The sequence below is a fragment of the Peromyscus maniculatus genome, chromosome 1 (genome assembly GCF_049852395.1).
Source record: "Peromyscus maniculatus bairdii isolate BWxNUB_F1_BW_parent chromosome 1, HU_Pman_BW_mat_3.1, whole genome shotgun sequence".
Lineage (NCBI taxonomy): Eukaryota > Metazoa > Chordata > Mammalia > Rodentia > Cricetidae > Peromyscus > Peromyscus maniculatus.
In genome coordinates this window covers 139,770,132-139,793,590 of record NC_134852.1, presented here as the reverse complement: position 1 = coordinate 139,793,590, position 23,459 = coordinate 139,770,132, and the positions used below count along the sequence as shown (strand labels likewise).

General features: G+C 44.9%; 1 protein-coding gene across 4 annotated transcripts in view; it reads right to left on the bottom strand.

Annotated features, from left to right (window-relative positions):
- Plpp4 (phospholipid phosphatase 4) overlaps positions 1-23,459 on the bottom strand; it is a 128,214-nt gene that overhangs the window by 43,633 nt on the left and 61,122 nt on the right. For 3 of the 4 annotated variants that reach the window (XM_076553577.1, XM_006976991.4, XM_076553571.1), the window contains exons 4-5: positions 22,641-22,704; positions 20,611-20,735 (exon numbers count right to left, since the gene is read on the bottom strand). In XM_076553577.1, the coding sequence (XP_076409692.1) occupies positions 20,611-20,735; positions 22,641-22,704 (189 nt within the window). The remainder of the gene's footprint in view (positions 1-20,610; positions 20,736-22,640; positions 22,705-23,459) is intronic. The other variant, XM_076553578.1, reaches the window with a different exon arrangement.

Here is a 23,459-nt window from a genome sequence, read left to right as displayed (position 1 = left end):
ATGCCTTATTCCTCTCAAGACCTTGACTTTGTGTTGCCAATCCCCAGCTTTCCAAAGTCTGATGACGATTAGTAATCACCAGACATCATTCTTATCAGACTAAACTGCTATCCCAATGGAGATAAAGCCTTGGGCCACCACCCAGGACTTAAGTCACTGGAAGACCAGGTAGTTATGAGCACATGGATGGGAGCTGGCCACGTGGCAGCCGTTGGCTTAAAAGGTAGTTTCTAAGGATTTGCCACAGTATCTACCTAATGTCTTGAAACAGTCTGCAAGTGGTAGCCCCTTATCCATCACCAGGGCAAGCTGTGTCGCCATGTGCACCAGGGTGAGGGGAAGGTGCATGGAGACTCTTCTACCCATAAGCACTCTTGACCTGGTCTCACCCCACTCTTCAGAAGTTCCTGTTCTAGATCCCTCTGGCTGTGTACATTCATAATTATGTATGATGCATTTTCCAACTAGTGTGCTTTGGTATTGTAATTAAATGGCCATTTGTATAATTATTTATTTACTATCCACTGTTATACATCACAGCTGCCGAGGAAGGTTGTTTAGGATGTCCACTGTCCAAGGGTGCCCAGTGCAGGAGGGAGGCCTGCTCCTGTTCACTTGGCTCTGTGCCTAGGGATGCACATCTGCTGGCAAGAAGGGACACCTTTGCTTAACTGCCATAGGGTACTTTCTGTGCTCACAGTGGTCCTACCCTGTGAACTCTGTGAAAACAGGGACTATGGACTGTGGCAGTTTTATACCACTGTCTCTTCCTGCATCAAACCCAAGCCAAGTACATAGAAAGTACTCAGTAAGCATGTGTGGAATGAATGTTCTCCCTGTGTGCATGCATGACCGTGTGTGTGTGTGTGTGTGTGTGTGTGTGTGTGTGTGTGTGTGTGTGTATCCAATGCAAGCATGTGTGAAAGCCAGACGTTGATGTCCAGATGTCTTGCTCAACAACTTCTCTTGTTTGTTTTGGAGGCAAGGTCTCTCACTGAACCTGGACTATTTACTGTTTGGACAAGACAGACTAGACACAAGTTCCCAGGATCCACCAGTCTCCATCCCCAGTACTAAGATTACAGATACATACTGCCACACCTGGTTCTTTCCCAGTATCCACCTGTCTCCACCCCCAGTACTGGGATTATAGATACATGCTGCCACACCTGGTTCTTTCCCAGAATCCACCTGTCTCCATCCCCAGTACTGGGATTATAGATACATGCTGCCACACCTGGTTCTTTCCCAGAACCCACCTGTTTCCACCCCCAGTACTGAGATTACAGATACATGCTGCCACACCTGGTTCTTTTCCAGGATCCACCTGTCTCCACCCCCAGTACTGGGATTACAGATACATACTGCCACACCCGGTTCTTTCATGGGTGCTAGGGATCTGTATTCAGGCCCTCATGTTGATGCAGCAAGCACTTTACCAATGAGCCACTTCTGCAGCCCAAATGAGTGCTTTTAAAATAGTTTACAGGGTACTGGGAGTTTTACCAAAGATAGGAACTAAGCCACAGGGTCACAGGACAAAGCCATGGGAAAAGTAAGCAGTGCATATGAGATCCCTCAATTGACCACAGTCAGCAATTGTCTTCCTTTTTTCTTTAAATGATTAGAATCTTGCCTAACTTATAAGATGAATAATACCCAGGCCAGAATATCAAACACTTTCCCCAAAGACTATATTAATAAAGGACAAAAAAAATAACAATATGAGCCAAGTTCTTTACAAGGTCACTAGCCTTCTCAGTATTGGGGAGAGGTTCTCCATTAGAAGGCACTCCTGGGTGACAATCAAATGTTCCACTTAGTAAATAAGCCCAAGGAAAGCCAGGATCAACCTCCTCCTCTCCCCACTCCAGCAAGGACAAGGCCTTAGTTCATTCCTCATGACCCAGAAATCTGATGCAGATCACCCTATGAGAAAGAATGACTCGGATCCTGGAACTGGGTCCACTAATGGATGACAATAAGCACAAAAGCTTCAAAGTTCTGGAAATGTCCATGTACTAAAATATAGAGTACCTGATCTGCGGAGTGAAGACACTCATCTGCTTCCACTCCTACAATTCCCTGGTCCCCAGTTCCATCCCAAGCTTCTGGGTGAATGGCACCTAATGTACAGGCATTCCTCCAGCTCTTTCCAACCCTGGGCCAGGCCCATGGCTCAACACAAGAAGGCAGAAGGGCTCCAGAACATACCAGTCTCCTTCTACACACCTGGCAACAGGGCTGGGTACTCAACACTCTTCATCCCAACAAGACGCTAGTCTTCTGTAGGCATGTGAAGCCCTCTTGGGAAGTAGATGAAATAGAAGGCAACAGAGACCACTGATTTCGCAGAACAAAGGAAATGGTAGCTCTGCCCTGGCCCTGTCATCTCCTGAGGGAAGAGGAAAATCCTGGGTGGTGAGGAGGCCACAGTACGGGTCTCTCTTACTAGGAACAAAGGAAGGTATGGACTTGCCACAGATGGTAGAACTCAGTTCATGAACCCAGACTCAGAGTTGTAAATGGAAGGTTTCATCAGAGAAGCTGAGGGTCCATGAGCCTACGGGAGCTTGAAAGACCTAGAATGCTGTTTTGTTTTGTTTTTTAATCAGGGATGACTATATGCAAAGATACTATACAATAATTAACTCTGTGTTTCTAAGGAATAGATGATTTTGCTTAATAGATCACCAGGCAGAACAAGGACAAGGAGCTGTAGACAGAAAATATATGGGAGCAAGACAAGCCTTTGCATCTCAAGAAAGCACATCCCATTCCCTTGAGTGAGAATGATCATTTCTTTCTGTTCTTAGTGTGCCAAGGGTCAGAGTGCTCTTAGATGCAGAATGTATTCCTTTCTCAAACAAGGCTTTTGGCAATGTGGAATGTCCCAAAAATATGACCTCAATGATGACATTGGGATCCTAACACACACACACACACACACACACACACACACACACACACACACACACACACACACAGCACAAATATAGCTTTAGTTAGGCTTTATCCAGTTAAGCCAACTAATCATTCTGTTCAATAAATATCTGGTGGAGCTATTTTGGACTGTTAATTGCACCAGACAGTAGAGACACTTCAGAGCCGAGTCCTTCACAGTCCATGCTGTGTAAAGGTAGATACTGCAAGAAAATGACTATAAACAATGATGAAGGCAGACTCGATTAAACACTCTGACAAGGAATAGTGAGGGGGAGAGTCCGGGTTTGGGATCTAGAGTCTTTGATAAGGCCCATGGTGCCAGGAACACTGGGAGTACACAGGAGGTAGCCATGGGATGTCCTAGTTTTGGGTTCCTTCAAGATGAGACTTTGAGATGGATTCAAGTACCAACAGTATATTAGCAAGATGAACCAGGAAACCCCCAAGTGAGGCCAGTTGAGGAGGAAACTGTCAGAAAGTATGGAGGAGCAAGTGATGACCCTAGGTATAGCCCACTTGGTGGCTCTGGGCACTCTTGAAATTCACACAGGGCACAAGGAGATGGGGTGTGCATCCACCTCCCCAGTCAGAATTGCCTGGAGGCTGCTCACTCTAAGGATGGTTGGACACCAATTCCCAAGCATCTCATCTGCTGTGGGCACCAGCTGAAGGGCTAGAATCCAGGAGAAACTCTTGGCAAAGAAGGTGGCTGCTGATGGCTGGGCATCAGGTCAGTGTGCAGGGACAGAGGTAGGGTTGAGTGGGTGAACATGGGCAGTCCACGACAGCACATGGACGAAAGGGGAAGGCAAGGAGGGCAAAAGTCAAGAAAGGAAAGGAACTATCTAGAGTGTTGCTGCGAAGTTGAGCCTGGGTTCTGATGTCAGACAATCTGGGTGTAAATGCCAGCTCTGTCATAGGCTGACGGTGTGTCACTTGGGGAAGATTACTATCCTATCTGAGCCTGGGCAATAAGACAAATCATAAGTAGCGAATTCAGAAATATATAATGAGTATTAAATGGAGTCGGGCTCTCCAGGCCTTTAACACAACACCTGAGACATGTTATTATCTTGTGTTTCTTCAAGAGGATGGGAGTGAAGGGCTAAGATGCAGACACAAGAGGAAGCAGAGGACCTGAGGCCATTAGAGCAGCAATGGCCATGCCATGGGAAGCCTGGATATCCATGTTGTAGTCTAGGTATTGGTTGTGAGTGGATTGGAAGCCACTGAAGACTGAGCTGAGGGGTTTGCTAAAGAGCCATTCTAGGATGTAGTGGCCTCCAAAAATATGAGTCACCTTTCCTTCTTCATCTTCCATGCTAAGATTGCTGATGGCCAAGGATGAAGGTGCTGCTTTGCATCAAATAACTGGAATCCAAAAACTGATGGAAGGACAGATTATATTGATCTGAATCATCCTAAGGTACCCAGGCTTGGCTGTGGAAGGATCTGTTTCATTTGCCTTTGGCAGACATAACTCTCTGACCATGCTGACTTGGGCTGCCATCCAAAAGAGTTGGCATTTTCCCAGCAGCTGCCAATGGTGGGGAAAGTGTTCCCTGAAACTACTGGGGGACATAGGGAAGCAAGCCTGGAAAAAAGTGGTCAATATGGAGGCTATGGAAATATACGTATGCTAATGAGTCCTACTCAAAAGAGGAAATAAAGTACTCTTCTGAGGAAATGCATTTGAATGTGGAAAACACACACACACACACACACACACACACACATATACACACACACACAGCTTGGTGATTCTGAACCTAAAAGATAATACTTCTATGGCAAGACCTAGGCTGAGGATGGTCATGGTCATTCATCTCAGAAATAGCTATATTTCCAAAGAAGGGAATTATGGAACACTGTTGGCTCCTGATATCTACCTTTTAAATTATTTTCAGCCTTACTGAGGTATGACTGACAACAAAGTTCTATATATTCAAGATGTTTATTATGGGTTAAATCTTAAATGCTCCCTCCTCCAATCTCATGTTTGATGTCTTGGTGTCTCAGTTAATTGTACCAATGATGATCAATCTTGATTATTAACATGATTGGATTGAGGGGCACCTAGTACATTAGAATATCACACTTTTGGGTGTGTCTGTGCTGGTGTTTTCAGAAATTACTTGAATTTGGCAAATGTGTCTATTACTACTATTTAACAGAGAGAGGGGGGGAAGGAGGGGGAAGGAGGGAGAGAGGGAGAGAGAGGGGAGGGAGGGAAGGAAGGAGGGAGGGAGAGAGAGAGGGAGGGATGGAGAGAGAGAGGGAAGGAGGGGGTGAGGGAGGGAGGGAGAGAGAGGGGGAGGGAGGGAGGGACAGAAACACACTCCTCTGGAGAACCTGAACTAAGAAAGCAATGATGGAAACTTCAGGAGGTAATAGAGGCTGCTGGGGTTTTGTCCTTGAATGACTCCATTCCATCAGGTAAGCAGCTTGTCTCTAGCATGTGCCTCCTGTCATGATGTCCTGCCTCATTACGAGCCAAAATAATCAAGACAAATGACAATATACCAACAAATGGAGAATGTCAGAAAGGAAACAGAAACACAAAAGAGAACCTTATGAAAACATTAGAGTTGAAAAGTACAGTGACTAACATGAAGAGTTCCTCAGAGAGGTTCAAGTATAGATCAGAAGTATCAGGAGACAGAATTAGTGCATTCATCGATATCTAATAGAGAGTGTATAATTCAAAGAAGAAAATGGGAAAAATGAACAAAATTATACAGAGTCTCAGAGAAATGTGAGACATCCAAGCATACCAATATATGTGCAATGGGAACCCCTGAAGAAGAGGCAAAAGAAAGAAAGCAACGGAAAAGTTATTTAAAGAAATAATGGCTAAAACATCCCCAAATCAATGAAACACATTAGTGTATACACCTAAGAAACTCAACATACTACAAACAGGTAAAAATAAAGAATTCCCACAGAGACAAATCATTACACACATAAGGGAAGACAAGGATAAGGATGTACTAAAGCTGGAAGGAAAAATGACTTGTTGTATAGAAGGGAACCTAATAAGGTTAATAGCTGGCTTCCCAGGAGGAAAAACAGCATCATAGAAACAGCATCATAGACTCCAATTGCTCAAAGAAAACAACTGTCAATCAGGTCAGGAAAATTACCTTTCAAATATGAAGGAGAACTAAAGATGTCCTCGGAGAAATTAAGTTGCTAGCTAACTCACCTTATTAAAAACAGTGAAGGAAGTCTTCAAGCGGAAATGAGTGATTTTAGGTAGTAATGTAAATTCTTGCAGAAACCAGAGAAAATCACTGACATTCCTAAAGACAACATAAATGTGGATCTCTTCATCATGTTCTTAAAAAAAAAAAAAGCAATTGTAGGGAACAGTATCAACTGTATTGCTGGGTCTCTGCTGTACCAAAAGGAAATGTATTTGCTAATAACAGCACAGAAGAGGATGATGGGAGCAGAGCTGGACTGGATTAAGAAAATGGCACTGGATGGTAACTCACCTTTAAGACTCCACAATAGAGATAGCTCAACTTCAAAACTATTAAAGGGTCTGCAGAGAAAACTGTCCAAAGGAGATACAAAACTGGTCAATAAGCACATGAAAAGATTTTAGCCATGAGTTGAATGTGCCATATTGAGCACAGGTTCATGTGTTCAAATACTCGGTTCCCTGCTGGTGGTACAATATTGGGAGTTGTGATAGTCCCTGGATATAGGTGGGACCTGGCTGGAAGACTTAGGGCCAGAGGAGTTGGGCTTGAGTGTTACACCCTGACCCCCCTTTGCGATGGAGCCTCTTTGATTCCTAGTTACCTCCACAAATTCATCAGTGCCGTGTGTACCTGCTGCCAGCCATCCCCATCATCTTGGACCGCATGTCCTGAACCACAAGCCAGAATAGACCCTTCCTGCCTTAGGGTATTTTTGCCAGGTATCTCACAGCACTAATTAAAAATCACAGGTATAGTCATGAAGGAAAATTACAGGCACACAACAGTTTACACCCACAAAACATACCTCAAAAATGGGATGTAGCTAGCAACAAAGAAAAAGAGTGCCAGAGACCTCATTTACTTCTGGTGGGAATAGAAAATGGCACAATGCTGTGAAAAACAAGAACACAGCTTCTCCAAGTACAGAGCAGCCATGTGGTCCACCATTCCATAGCTGGTTATAAGCCCCTCCCCCCAAAAACCTAAAAGTACCCATCCATACAAATTTATACAGGTATTTATGTAGTGTTATTTCTCACAGTCCAAAGTTTAAAAACAGCTCATGTGTCCACCAACTGGTAAGTGGAGAAATGAGTTGTGTCCTATATTCATACAATAGAATTTGTAGGACTGTGGGATGCTCAGCCCTCCCCATGCATACCATATGACTTAATTTATCTGACCTGAGTGGAGGAGACAACCAGTGGTTGGCTGGCTCTGGGGAGGCGCAAGATGGCCAAGCAAGAGCTGGTGGTTTCAGGCTATCTCTTCTGGATGACAGAAATGTCCTGGGCTAAGACTGAACCTATAAAAACTCTATGAATGAACTGTAAACTACAAGCTATAAGTATATACCACAAAATATTTTAATGGTTGAACTGTATCATAAGTAAATTTTAGCTCAATAAAAATTTTCAAAGACTAGTTTTTGAAAACGCACAAGCTATTCATAACAAAAGCCATTAAAAGCATTATAGAAAAGAACTTTATGAATAAATGGGGAAACAGACTATTGATGGAGCAGAACACTTGATGGTAAAGAGACGTCTACTCTCCCTCAGGGCAGTCCATTGGCTCTACACCAGCTCCATCCCATCCCTGGCAGGCCTCAGAGAAAGCTATGAGCCAATGCTAAAGTACGTGGAAAAAAAGAAAGGACTTATAATTTCCAAAGGCAATCTTGATTTAAAAAAAAAAAAAAAGACCAGAGATGAAGGCTCAAATTGCCTGACTTCAACCTCCATTGTGCCGCTGTGGTAATCAATAGGGTGAGATCAGCTTAAGGGGAACGGCACAGAATTGCAGAAGCACACACATGCAAAAGCAGACCCATACTTACTAACTTCTGCAGAGGCACTAAAGCAATATTATGGAGAAATGGAAGTCTTTTCAAGAAAGGAAGCTGAACAATGATCTCAATATGGAAATACATCAGCTTCAAACTGGACTTCACACTACGGAAAAAAAAAAACTGGTTTGAGAAAAGCTTCCGAGTCAAAACAAAAATCCTAAGATTCTCTCAAAAAGATTGACTTTTATTAACATGTGTGTGCATGGCATGTGTTCACCACATGTGCGGGTGCCCACAGAGGTCAGAAGAGGACATCAGGTGCCATGAAGCTGGAGTTACAGGCGAGCTGCCTGACATGGACATTAGAGACCAGCACCCTTAACCACTAAGCCACCTCTCTGGCCCCAACAATAAAGTTTTGTTTTTTGGGTTTTTTTTTTTTAAGGAAACAATGAAGATATCTTTGCAAATTCAGGGTAGCAAAGGGACTCTTACCCAGTACACAGTAATAACCATGAAAGAAAAAAGATTTATTCAAATTCTAAACTGACCTCTCATCAAAGGACACCATCAAGACAACTAACAGCAAACAAACATCTCTACCACAATGGGAGAAAATATCACAAAACTTTTATCTGGCCAAAAAGGAAGAAAAAGTGCTTATAAACAGAGTATGGGAAACACTACCAACTAACCTGAAATAGAGAAAATGAACTTGAGCTGATGATATGCAAATAGGGAGATATGTGAACAGTCACTATGCAAAAGGAGAGACTTCACGGTGTCATTAGTCATCGGGGACATGCAAAGTAAATCTGCCAAGAGGTACCACTAAATACACACCAAGATGAGTAAAATTAAAAAGACTAACAACACCAAATGCTAGTGTGATACGGAAAGCCTAGAGTTATCATACATTGCCAGTGGGAAGGTAAACTGAGGCAAGTGTTTTGGAACAGGGGTCAGCAGCTTCTTTTTTTTAATTAAGAAATTTTTTATTCATTTTACATACCAATCACAGGTCCCCCTCTTCTTCCTCCCACCCCTCCCTCCTTCCTCCCCCAACCCACACCCCCATTCCCTCCTCCAACAAGGTAAGGCCTCCCATGGGGGGTCAGCAGAGGCTGGTATATTCAGCAGAGGCAGGTCCAAGCCCCTCCCCCTGCATCAAGGCTACAGGCAGTAGGCTCCAAAAAGCCAGCTCATGCACCAGGGATGGATCCTGATCTTACTGCCAGGGTACCCTTAAGCAGATCAAGCTACACAACTGTCTCACTTATGCAGAGGGCCTAGTCCAGTCCCATGGAGGCTCCACAGCTGCCGGTCTAAAGTTTGTGAGTTCCCACTAGTTTGGTTTGGTTGTCTCTGTAGGTTTCCCCATCATGATCATGATGCCCCTTGCTCATGGAATCCCTCTTCCCTCTCTTCAACCGGATTACTGGAGCTCGGCCTGGTGTTTGGCTGTGGATCTCTGAATCTGCTTCCCTCAGTTACTGAATGAAGGCTCTATGATGACAGTTAGGGTAGTCACCAATCTGACTACTGGGGTAAGCCAGTTCAGGAACCCTCTCACTCTTGCTAGTGGTCTAAGCTGGGGTCATCCTTGTGGATTTCTGGGAACCTCCCCAGCACCTGGCCTCTCCCCATCTCCATGGCGTCTCCCTCCATTACGGTATCTCCCTGACTGCTCCCCAACTCCATCCCTGCTCCAGCTAGGATGGGAAAAGGAAGGAGCAGCTTCTTCTAATGTTAAAAATAGGTACCTACAAGTGCTATTCATAGACATTTAAAAAAACAAAACAACATGGATCAATGGAAAGATCTGCATAAAAACATTCATGGAGGATTTACTTATAACTGGAGAAATGCCCAGTGCTGCCAAGAATAGAATGGACACGCAGCTTTGGCGGCACTCAGTAGGGTGACATACAATAAAAAGGAATAAATTACTGATATTTACAACAACATGGATGAATTAGAAGACATTGTACTGACAAACACTTCTGTGCACTGAAGAGAACACATTGAATGATTTCCATATATGAAATTTAAATAGACAAAGTTAATCTGTAGTTCAAAAGGAGAGAAAGAAAAAGGAAAGAAAGAAGGTATAGGAGAGCTGAAGAGCAGATGCCTGACACCAGTGGAAGAGGATTGATTGGCTGGAAGTGGACAGAAAGGAAACATCAGTGAGCAGAATAGTCCTCTGTCAGGGCTGATTGGCTCCAACTTACACATTTCAAAGTACCAAGGGTGAACACAGTTAAAGTCTAAAAAGAAAAGAATTGCTACCTTCTGTCAGCAGGGTGGGGAAGCAGCAGGAAAAACAAAACCAACCAAGTGGAAAACAGGAAAGGAGAAGAGTAGAGTGTGGGTTAGACTTTTATCACCATAACCAAGAGAAGCATTTAAACAGAGGGAAGCCTTGTTTCTGCTCATGGTTTCAGAAGGTCCCAGTTCACAGGTCCTTGGCTCTATTGTTCCTTGGTTACTTCAAGGAACTGCTCATGTCATGGCGGTCAAGAAGCAGACAGAGAATGCCTGTGACTGGGGCCTTCCAGCATCTGTCCCTCTTGTCCCATCAACGGCACCCACATTTGGGGCAGGTTCCCCGCCCCCCCCCAGTCAGTGGTCTCTGGAGACCCTCACAGACACCACAGTTGTGCTTTCCTAGTCTCCTAGGTGGTTCTCAAGCCAGGCCAGTTGATGAGCCAGGCTGGTCTGCCTGCGGCATGGGGATTCCTCAGGCTCTCATTTCTCACTTCTATGCCCCAAACTTTTATGATAAAATGCTAGGACTAAATAAAGTGGGCAGAGAAATGGGGAGGAAGGGAAGAAAATAGGAAGGGAGAAGATTGGCGGACAAGGAATCAACTGGAACCATTCATCTGACTTTGGTCCTTTTTTCACAGAAATTCAACAGCAAGTCAATTTGAGACAGTTTATTTTGAATCAATTAAATAACAACCATTTAAAGATATTATACCTATTCAGAGCAGGGACTTGGGGAAATGGGTGAATTTAACACATGAATAACCAACATCTTCCCTTTCCGCATAAGTGCCCTAGGCCAGGTTAACAGCCTGGATTAGAAGGACTGACATTTTTGGACTGTAAAATCCTTTGTTGTTAAGCTTTCCATGCTCAGCAGAATAACCTCCTATAACCAGACACACACATTCACACTGACACATAGACACACACAGACACATAAACACACAGAGAAACATTGGCACAGACAGATACACAGACACACAGACATACACGAGTGAATATAGACACAGACACACAAATGCACAGACATACAGACACACACACAAATGAACTCAGATACATAAATGCACAGAGATACATATATACACATAAACACACACACACACATAAACAGATTCACATACACACAGACATATGTGCACAGGCATATTACACACACACACTAGATAACCCAAAATATCTCCAGACATTGTTAAATGTTACTGTGGAGGGACAAACGGCCCAGTTAAGAATGCCTGCCCTAGACTATATACATTCTTGACAAAGATGCCATCCATCCCTTTGGGGAATGAAAATTGGCTTTTGGAAAGATGACTAGTCTTACATACACATTATAGCCACTTGGAAAAAATATCATCGGAGGGGAACTATGAGAAACTCTTGCCAAGCTCCCTGGTGTCTCTTGACATGATGTTGACATTGGGAGCTTTTATTCCTAAGTACATTAAAAGAGATATAATCTGTGGCATTAAAATTTCATAGTGGGACTTAAGAGGGAAAGTCTACCAATTCCACAGGGAGGAGGTTGGGTCTATGATAAACAGATGATGGAGAGGGGTTTTTGATAAACAGATGATGGAGGGGGACTATGATAAACAGATGATGGAGAGGGGACTTTGATAAACAGATGATGGAGAGGGGTCTTTGATAAACAGATGATGGAGGGGGACTATGATAAACAGATGATGGAGAGGGGACTTTGATAAACAGATGATGGAGAGGGGATTTGGATAAACAGATGGAGACACACTGCTCTATAGTGTGATGCTTGCCATGCTGGGAGTTAGATGTTTGCCTAGCATGTGTGATTGTGATTGCCTAGGTTTAATTTCTAGTACCAAACTCAGCTTTCTCTCACTCCAGACTTTTGTCTGCTCAAAACAAGCCATCCAGCATGGAGCCAGTTCTTCCCATAAGTAGAATGACAGGACTAAATGAATTCAGTAGCTCCTCAGAATCAATTCCAATTGTTCTGGAAGCTTGGGATGGAGGATAATAATTTAGGGGGAGGGAGAAGAGAACTCTGAGGGGCTTGTGCCACACATGTCTGCTTTGCTGATGTTCCTTGTCATGACAATAAAACTGGAAGCTTTACTGTTTACACTACAAGACAAACCACATAATATGTGACCTCAATTCACCGGCAGTATGTCCTGGTTGAACCAAGGACCTATGTAGCCCATGCCCTTTTATCCAATGCTTAAAAGAAGCATAAAGAAGCAATTGCAAGCATTCTGTCCACCCACAGAAACCCATGATAGCAATGGTGTTTCATCAAAGGACGCACAACAAATGAGTCTTGCCATTCCTCTCCCCTGGTTCCTCTTTCTCCACACAAAAGCCATCCCAGCTACTTAAGCAGCAGCTGCTTTATGACATTGAATATTCATGCTTAACGGAGTCCAACCTGGCATAGATGAGATCTTGTGATAATTTCCCAAGTTGTAGCTAAAACCTATTCAGATTCCATTGCTAAGAACAAATACCCAGACGCTGAGCTTGAGAAGGCAGACACACTAGTGTACACACTGCTTTCAAGGACTTTGCTGTCAGAAATACCACCGAGGCTGAACAAGCACCTAACAGCACATGGAGCCTCTATGCTGGAGGCATCGGAGCATCATGGTGATGTTTCTGACTTCAAAATGGCAGAGAAGTGGAGCAACAAATGGTGGTTAACCATTTGTTGACCAGTGTAGCTCCTTAAGGTTGCCAGTCACTTGATCCAACCCACTCTAAACATGGCTGTGTCCTGGGAAGTCCCAGTTTTATAGTCCGTTGACTTTAGACATCCAGATTTCATGCTGCACAGCCTCCCATTGGCTGTAAACCTTACTAGGGAAGATTGAGGTTTCCTCAATAAGAAAGAATTCATCTTCAGAAGTGTCACAAAGAGGGCTGAGAACACAGCTCGGTGTTGGGTCATTTGCCTACCATGTGTGAGCACCCGGCTTCAGTTTCCAGCATGGGGCACGGGGCTCAGTGGCAAAGCATGTGTCTGGCCTGTACAAAGCTTTGTGTTTGATGCTCGGCATGTTATAAGCCAGATAAGATGGGGCATGCCTGTAATGCCAGCACTTTCGAGGAGGAGGCAGAAGGATCAGCAAAGCTTCCCTTGACTATACATGCACACATACACACACAGGTAATATGCTCACATGCACCCAGATACTCAACCTGAGTTCAAGGTCAGCCTGGGATACAAGAGACTCTTCTTTAAAAAAGAAATCAATACCACATAGAAACTTTGCCTGAGTATCCCACCTTGATGAGCTGTCTGATATATTTTGGATTAAGATGGTAATATCAACTTTTCCTTGATGTTCTAACCTGTCAGCCTGCCCTCCTTAGACTACAAGCCATACTGTCTCATGAGCCAATTCTTTCAAATAAATGTCTTGAGGAAGAAGACAGAAAGACATCCTAATGCTTCTGTGTTTCTGGAGAACCCAGACAAGTCCAAACAGAACTTGGATTCCATCTGGCAGCGCCTGAACTCCACCCCACTGCAGGGAGAAGAGAAGGAGCGAACAAAACAGCTGTTAATTTCGCGAGCTGAAAATGGCTCACTCTTCCTGTCCTCAGAAGATAGCAATGACAAGAAGCAGCCCTTTCAACCCATGGGACCCTGCAAACGTAGGAGCCAGAGGTATCGGGTACAATGAAAGGCATGAGAGCCAGGACTTCAGAAACAGGCGAGCACAGAGTCTCTGTAAGGAGAAGCCAAGCCTCACACTCTCCATCCTGTAAAGCCTGGAAGTCACCCACAACTTGACTCTAAAAGCTTTGGGCTTTGGAAAAAGAGCGAAGTGGAGGGTCCCATGGAGGAACCAGACTGAAAACAGGGTGACTAACAAAAGTCTTAGTGGGTAACCCAAGAAGCACCAGGGCCTCCTGCACAGCATCAGGAGCTCTAGTTCACATATCTAGAAGAAACTGGAGAGCCTCCCCTGGGGATCCAACAGACTCAGGGTGAAGGCCAGATGCTAACAAGCAGGGCCCCTGACTGAGCTCAGCTCCCTCCCAGTCACCTGTGGCAAAGACCAGTGAATGTGCCTTGCCCAGGCAGCTTTAGCTATCCACACTGAAGTAGGACACATGGCTGAGACGACCAGGTATTTGAACAAATGAGCATGTGAGGACACAGAGAAGGGAAGGCAAAACTCGAGACACAGAGAGGCAAGAGTTATCATCCCATCGGTGAGAAAAAGAACAAGGTATTAAGTTTATTAAAATCCAAAAGTTTGAGAAAGCTCTTAGAAATTAAAAATAGAAAAAAATAATAACAATTCTATAGAATTTTATGCCATTCTCTATGTCTTAAATCTCCAAGAGGTGATTGTAAAGCAAACAAAAGGTAGACAACAGGAAAGAAAGATAATAAGAGAGTAACTCAGTATCTGCCCATACAGAGCTAGAAAAGAAACAGGGTACAGAAACAGAGTGACAAAACTCCCAATTAAAAAGACACATCCAGTGGCCAGGACAGTTAAGTACAGAAACAGAAGTTCAGTGGGATGTGTCACTGTGAAGTTTCAGATGGCCAGTGGTAGAGAATAGGTTCTTAAGAAGTCACAAAGCGGGGAAAAGCAAAAGTTAAGTGCTCTTATTTTTAGACAGGATCTCATGTGCTCAGGCTAGCCCTGAACACCCTATGGAGCTTTGGATGACCTTGAACTCCTACCTCTACCTCCTGATTGCTGGGATTTACAGGCATGCACCGCTATACCCAGGCAGTTCAGTGCCAAACACTGTGTGTGCTAGGCAAACATGGGTACCAACTGAGCCACAACCCCAGCCCCCCAGACAAAGACGAAGAAAGCACCTCCATCACACGCACCCCAGGCACACTGCAACCTGGAGACCCTCATGGAAATGACTGAAAACCAAACTTCCACACAAAAAGCATAAAAACCAGAAGACATGTAACTCATTTTACTCTCTGGTGAGAAACTATGAAAACTCCTCTCCTGGAGGCTGAACCTGCCCCTGGACTGCCTTTCTAGGGCCCCCTACTCTCATCACACGGCATCCCAACACTAGTGTTTGCCCTCACATTCAAGAAGGGCACAGTCAAGTTCATCCTTGCCTTCTCCACCCAGTCAATGCTCTCAGCCCAGGACCTGCCAAATACTCAGGGTTCACAAAGTCAGTTATAATCCATATGCTTTTATATCTTCTCTGCCATACACATGTATCCCGTAAGCAACAACTGTCCCATTTTATACAGTGCCAGAGTTGTTGAAAAGTGAGAGTTCCGGGACTGGAAATGCAAATCAGTGGTACAACATTTGCTTAACAATCCTGAGGACCTGGATCCCATTCCCAGCACCATTTAAAAACAAACAAGAACTTCATATGTGTGTTTTGAGCGTTCTGGCCTTGTATTAGCTGTTTGTCTGTTTAGTGTGCTGGCTGGTGTCCTGGGGTGCTTTCTATGGCTGTGATAAACACCCAGGACTAAAAGCAACTTGGAGAAGAATAGTTTAGTTGGCTCATACTTCCACATCACAGTCCATCACTGAGGAAGCCAGGGAAGAAACTCAAGGCAGGATCCTGGAGCCGGGAACTGAATCAGAAGCCATGGAGGAACACCGCTTACGGGCTTGTTCCACATGGCTTGCTCAGCCTGTTTTCTTATAGCACCCAGGACCACTAGCCCAGGGATGGCACTGCCCACAGCGGACTGGGCTCTCCCACATCAATCATTAGTCAAGAAACTGCTCCCACAGACTTGCCTACAGGCCAATCTTGTAGAGGCATTTTCTCAAATGAGGTCCTCTCCTCCCAGGTGACCCTAGCTTGTGTCAAGTTAACAACAACAAAAAAAAACCCTAACCAACCCAGCCAATTTAAGGTAAGAGTTTCACTATGCAGTCTAGACTGCCCTCAACCCCACGATTCCTCTGGCCTCTACCTCCCTTTCTCTGCAGTCATAGGTATCCTGCCTTAGTAATGTTTTGTGATGATACTGCTGCTGTGCAGTATTGGTACCAGCAAGGCTGCTGGTCTTTCTCCACAAAGGGCAGATCATAACTACAATTCCATGGGCCTTACGTCCCTTTCACAGTTATTCAGCTCTTCCACTGTAAAGGGAAAGCCACCATACAACAAGTGGATGGATGGGCATCCTGATGTTCCAGTACAGAGGGACTGACTATGGATAGGAGCAGTGGCCGCAAGTGGCTCACATGCTGACACCTGGATGCTATGGCTCTCACCAGAGGTGGGAAGGAGGTCTCGACTCCCACTACTTTGGGAGGACAGCGGTTTCGTTATAGCTTGACAGGACCGTGATTTGTTATCTCCAACATCTCCCTCATACAGATTTTCCTCTTAGAAGCTGAATTGATACCCAATCAAAAATTGAGACAATTCCCTGTTCCGAACACCCTCATATTCAGCCCCTGGAGAAGGCACGATGCTATCTCTATCTTTTTTAACTACTAAGTTTACAACCACTTGCTCTGTGCAATTGTGGTCTCTGCTCTTCCAATCAAGAAAACTCAGGCTGTCTCACAGAGCAGATCCCCTGAGAATGCTGTGACGGGGCTTTGCTGCTTGCTGTATGAACACACCACACTAGAGTCATTCAGCTGCTTAAGGGAGATTCAAACCAAGCTCTTCTGTTTCCAAAACAAACTGATGTCTGTTCTTAAGTCTGAAGAAAAACCAAGTGTTCTACAGGATAATATGAGAATGTGGATTACATCCAGCTACCAGCAATCTGTGAATAGAGGAGCCCGACCCACATCTCTTGAGCCTGGGATCCGCCTCATCCAGTCACTCAAGTCTAGACTAGAAAATTGATCTTGTAGGGAACATCGAGTATTATAGCAAAATGAGGGTCCACTGAGGTCATCCCTTCTGAGGAGCAAAAAGCCACACCAATCATGAGCACCAATCACAGCACTTATGAGTTTGTCTTGGATAAAGCAGCTCCCTTCAAGCTAATACAAGTCTCACAAGTCAGAGAAGAGTACAAACAGGAAACATCAAAGCCCAGAGACTGTGATGGGCATCACTGTGTCTGCCAAGAAGAGCAAACGCTAATGTCTTAAAGAGCATCTGGGGCAAAAGATATAACAGCCTTCGCCCCAAAGTACAGATCCCTGCCAGCCACACATCTGCAAGGCAGCCAGCCAGAGGAAGCCTGTGAGAAAACAAGCTTTTGGTGCAGGAGGAGAGAACACACATCTAAAATAAACATTTCGTTAAAGCTTGGCCACTAATATCTGAGGTCCATAGTCTGCCAGCTTGAGGTGTGCACATGACAGCTACTTCCTGCCCAAGTTCAAATGCACCAGCAGACATTAACCTGTGCTATGGCCCTCAGTCAAATATTTGAAAAAGCCAGGATTAAGATTTTCTATTTTAGGAAAGGTTTCACTTCCTAGTGATCCTAAATTTTAAAGCCCTTTAGAACGCATCATGAGCAGTAAGTCTTGAGGAGATGGCTCAGTTAATGAGGTGTTTGTCATGCAAGCATGAGAAGCTGAGTTAGGATCCCCAGGTCCACATTTTAGAAAAAAAGAAAGCTTAGCACGGCGATGCATATCTGGAATGCAGACCAGCAAAGCAGAGACAGGTGGATCTCTGAAGCTTGCGAGTCAACCAGCCTAGCCCAATCATTGAGCTCCAGGTTCAGTGAGAGACCCCATCTCAAAGCATAAGGTGGAGAGCAACCAAGGAAGGTACTGCATGTCAACCTTTAGCCTCCACACATGCAACACACACACACACACACACACACAAATATATACACCCATGTATATATACACCATACGCAATACACACATACACAAGAAACAAGACAAATCAAAGACAGAGGACATGAGTGAACCCACCTACAATGACACAGATGGAAAACCTATAGGAGCTGATCCCCCACCCTAAATACTATACCAGATCCCTTAAAATGTTACAGCTTTGGAACCCTTGACAATGAGGGCATAATAACCTAATACAGCAGGAACCTGTCCAGCCGGCACCTAACCACAAAACACACATTCATGTTAACTATGACTTGAGAACAGCAAGATTGGAAGGAAGCACCCCTGCGTTCTGACTGAGGCCCAGAGCAACCATGGGCTATTCTTTCTCCTATCCCCATGTCCTTGCTGTAGGCACCTCAGTGGCATGATGAAACAGTGGCTTATGGCATTGGATCTGGTTGTTTATGCACTTCCTAGGCTGCTGAAAAAGGCTATCACAAATTTGGTAACATAACAGGCACTCATTCCCATACAGCTTTGGAGACCAAAATTCCTAAATTGAAAATGAAGACATCAGCAGGGCCACACTTTCTCTAGGCTCTACAGAAGAACCAGTCCTTCAGCATCTCCCAGGTCTGGTAGATCCAGGTGCTCCCTGGCCATGGCTGCATCACTCCATCCTGCTGTGTCTTCACTGAGCCTTCTCCCCACCTCTATCTCCATCCTCCTCTCCTGTCTCCTATAAGGACATCTATCGTTGGTTTGGGGAATAGCCTAAATCTAACCGTTTATCTTAATATTCTTAACTTGTGGGTCTTTTTTCCTTTGGCAATTAAACACTAAGATTTCTTTAAAGCAAAAAGCCTGCATGGAGAACGATAAGTGCAGTCTAGTTATTTAACACATCCGTTTTCTTATGTAGTCAATGTGTGTGTGTGTGTGTGTGTGTGTGTGTGTGTGTGTGTGTGTGGTATGTGTATGTGTGGTGTGTGTGTGTGGTGTGTGGGTGTGGTGTGTGTATGTGTGGTGTGATATGGTATGGTGGTGGTGGTGGTGGTGGTGGTGGTGGTGTATGTGTGTGTGTGTGTGTGTGTGTTGAGAACTCCTGAAGTAAGTCCCTTGGCAAATTTCTAATATTTTTTATGGTATTATTAACTACAACCTTTTTAAAAATAAAGTCAGATTTATAAGTTCTAGGACTAGGGCCTGGATTTACTTAGGGGACAGTATTCAATGTACTATAACCTTCACAGCTGTAGGCATTTATTTAGCTAACATGGCATAGGAACACTCCATTGTATTAAATCGTTGAGAGGTTGAAAACACCATCATGCCAGAGGCTGCCTTCCTCGGATGAGTAATTGATCCTGCCTGAGTCTCATGGTCTTGTGTGTAAGAAGACATCAGCCCCAACCAGGAAGGCTGAAGTGCCGCAACAAGGGTTGCTGAGGGTCCCTTAAAGTGTCCGCCACTCCCATAGCTCATTGACAGACCCTAGTTTCCAGTATCTCCAGGCAAAATGTCCATACAGAGAAGCTTTCTGATGTTTCTCAGTTCAGCCAGTCACTGGTAAGTTGCATCTTTAGCACAGGATTTGGAAAAAAAAAATCCCATTAATGTAAGAGGCCTGCCAAGAGTAAATGCTGGTCAGATGTGTGGGGAACCAAGGGCTTCACAGTCTGACAGGCGCCTTTCCCGTTCCACGCAGTCAGTCACCTGCAGCCGTAGGCTGTCTCCAGTTACCCCAAGAGTCACAACACCACAGACAGCCTGCTACACCTGCTACACCTGTGCGTGTCTAGGGCCATACCCTGTCTTATTTATCTCTGGATTCCAAGCACCAATGTCTGGTGCCCGAGTCATTCAATAAACACTGTTGGAGTGAATGGAAACACCAGCCCTGGAAATAAATAATAACAGGGAGAGCTACGATGGTTACAAGTCCAGATCCCAAGTGCCTTATACTTGAGGGATTTAATAAAACAATGAATCTCCACCTCCTGCTTTGAAGGGTGCTCCAGAAATGTTAGTAATTATTGTTGCCGACTTTAATCTTCACTCCTACTGAGAACGGAGGCCGTCCTATTTCTGTTAGACACGGTGGGACCCGAGGCTCCGAAAGGTGCATTGGAAGAACTAAGGACCTGTCACGGTTCAGAGATCTGTGCTTTTGCTGCTGTATCACACTGCTGCTGCCTCAGGCTAGTCTGTGTGTGAGGCTAATCCAGGCTCTGGCATCTGCAATACACTGAGGTGTGTGTGAGCATACACACTTTCATATGCATTATGTATATGCATAAATGTTCCATATTTGTTCACACACACAGTATCATAACTTGACCAAAGACTAGACATGAAGCTGAATTGAACATCAGTGTCAAGGAGCTTGGTAAGTTCCCTTTGCACTGTCAAATTCTTGAGTCATACCATCCAGGGGTGAAATGTCACATGCCACATTCTTCCAAGCTCACAAAAGCAACATACACAGCACTATGTGAAGTCTGGAGCCTTGGCTGCCAGCTCGCATGACCTCCCCTGGAACATTATTTTTCATCCACCCCACAGTGAGGAAAACCGCACCACGCTGACATTCAGGCACCAAAACTGTTCTTTTCACTCAAATGCCCCCCCCCCAAAGTGAGCAGGAGAACAAGCATCCTCGCCTTGAACTTACATGAGGAATGGATGCTGGGGAAGCTTTTGCGGCCCTCGGATACCAGGTCAGGGTCCCCTGTACAGTGCATCTCTGAATTCATCACCCCATCTGGAAAGCAGCGGTAAAAGAAATCGGGGCGAGGTCTACAAAAGACACCATGGACATTTTCAATATACAACGCTGCCATCACAACGAGCCCCAAGCTGATCCCTCCTCCCCACAGCCCCCGCCCTTCTGCAAGTCCCCTCTGTCAACAACCACAGGAGTTTCCCCAGAGCCTCCTGAATACAGCTTCTGGGGAGATCCTCAGGCTCTGGGGTCAGAAAGAGCTCAACTGGAGCGAGTTGTGTAGCCTTAGGGAGATCTCAGCCTTGCCCAGTCTCATTTCTTTATCTGTAAAAGGGAGAATCAATACCTGAGCAAAGGTGAGGTCTTGAGCATTAAATAGTGGGACTTCCTGGAGGCACCGAAGCCCGGTATCAGCAGAGGAGAAGGGACTACCTCTCTTGATTTACTGCTCTACCAAGCTAGACCTTGCCCCCAGTCTCTGAGAGTCCAGGACATGACATCCCTACATGCCATTTTTGGTGGTCAGTTGCCTTTCCTCAAGCAGTGGCCCTCAACCTGGCTGGGAAACTTGAAAACTCAGCCACACAGTATGAGGAGTTCAGTGACCCAGGCTGCTGTCTGTGGCTTAAAGCCCGAAGCGGGCAGAGGGCTCTAGAGGAAAGAAGGGCGACTCTGGCCCTGAAGCCACACCTTCCAGAGCAACCACAGCTAATATTAACTTATTGCTGAGTGTATATGCAGTACCAGGCACTGCACACTCACCATGCCATATAAAGCCTATGGCAATCTTAGAGGCAGGATCAGGGGTCTGAAGGAGATGACACTCCTGCCAAGATCACTCATGAGCAGTATGTGGCAAACACAAGCTGGGAGCCTTAGAATCGAATCCTGTGATCAACATTTGACCATGTGTTCTACTCAAGCAAGGATTCTAGTGTGGATATGTGCCAGCCCACTACTCTGTAGCAACTCAACTAGTATTTCTGTGCACATAACATGGGTAGGTTTACTAATACTGCGAGCACGTCTCCCTTTGACATTGCACACTGGGTCATTGTTATCACATACGGACTCATACTGAACCTCCTAGCTCTGGGATCTAGATAAGATGCCTCTATGATCTATCAGACCTGCTCTTGTGCTGTCTTTTCCAGACCTGGCCAGTGTTTCTCCAGTGTGGTTGTCCACCCACTCAACCAGAACCTCAGGGGGTGAGCCCTAGAACCAGCACTTCATCTGGGTCCCAAGTGCATGTTAAGCATGGAGGGATCTGGAAGGACATCCCAGCACAGTGTCTTTTATTAGCCCAGATTTACCCATATTCCACCCCTTGATGCCTAGCTTAGCACCCATACCATGCCAATAATCTATAAATGCTGAGGTTGTACATTGAATCTCATTTGTTCAAGGCCAGGAGCTAGTAGTCGGAGCCCCAGTGAGCTGCAGTATTGAGAGGCCGTGGGGCTTCTCATCGCTGCAGAGACCAACTCGCTACCAGAGCAGCCAAGAGGACAGGGAAAGCAAATGGACATCAGAAATCATTTCTCAGGAGTAGTAAGAGAAGTGTGTCATAAAGCCAGATCTGAAATGCCAACCCATACATCTCCTCCCAAAGAAAACAATTCATAAGTGATCTTATTAATTTGTTAAAGGCCAAAACTGACAAGTATATAAGCCTGGCCAGGTGCTGGGACAGCAGTGGAGGGCTCTGGAAATGCCAAGTGCAGGCTTGGGCCAAAAGAAAGTGTGGCCAGTCAGCCAGTGGACACTTTCTTCCTAGTGAACTCCCTAAAAATAATGAGTTCATCGTTCAAAGGAAAGAAAAGGTCTGGACTGAAGGTCAGAAATCCCAGAAGGGTAACAATTTAAGGGAAAATCAGACACTGTGGAATCTGTCCTACCCAGTGTCCTCTGGCCATGGTTCCCATAGAGATGAACTTGGTAGTATAAGGGAGCATTTGTTTCTTCTTGAGACTTACCTTCCCACTATTAATTTAATAGTGTTTGTGCAGACTCCATTCAAAGCAAGAGCCAAGGACACCGCTACAAAACAAAACCAACAGACAGAAAAAGAAGAGTTGGGTCTCACATTAAAAAGTCATCACCACTCGAACCACCACCATCATCATCACCATCTAGCACCATTATCACCAGCACCATCAACATACCATCATCATCACTACCATCATCACCATTATTATCACCCATCACCATCACTGTGACCATCAGCCATCACTATCATTACCATCACAACTATCATCATCACCACCTCTAACTGCACTTAGTTTATGATCACAGAGTTGTTAAATAATACGCTTGGAACATGATGGAGCTTTGTTGCTAGGGGAAAACATAATTGGGGCAGAACTATGGAGGTTGTCCCATAAAATGCCACATTCCTATGACATGAAATCTTTCCTTCTTGACCAGAATTTTCAGCTTCACAAACAAGCCCATCCATCACTTTCTAGCCTGATATAAACAGATTTAACACAACAACAGCGTGTAGAATTTCTTTTACTCGTAGCAAGACATAACTTTTTTTTATTACCTCCTGGCAATTTCCCCAGACATAATTCGAATCAGAGCAGCTGCCAGACTCCTTCTGAAGAGCAGGACAGCCTTGCTAGGCCTCTGTCATCCCTGACCCATCACCTGCCAACAGCTGTCCATCACTGTTTCCAAGAGGGCAGAGAGTCCAGGAGGTAACTTTTGTCATCTAAACCAGCAAGAACTTCTAGAATATATGAGTTTAAAATATGCAGCCCAGGGACCTTCTCCCAGCAGTCTGAAAATCT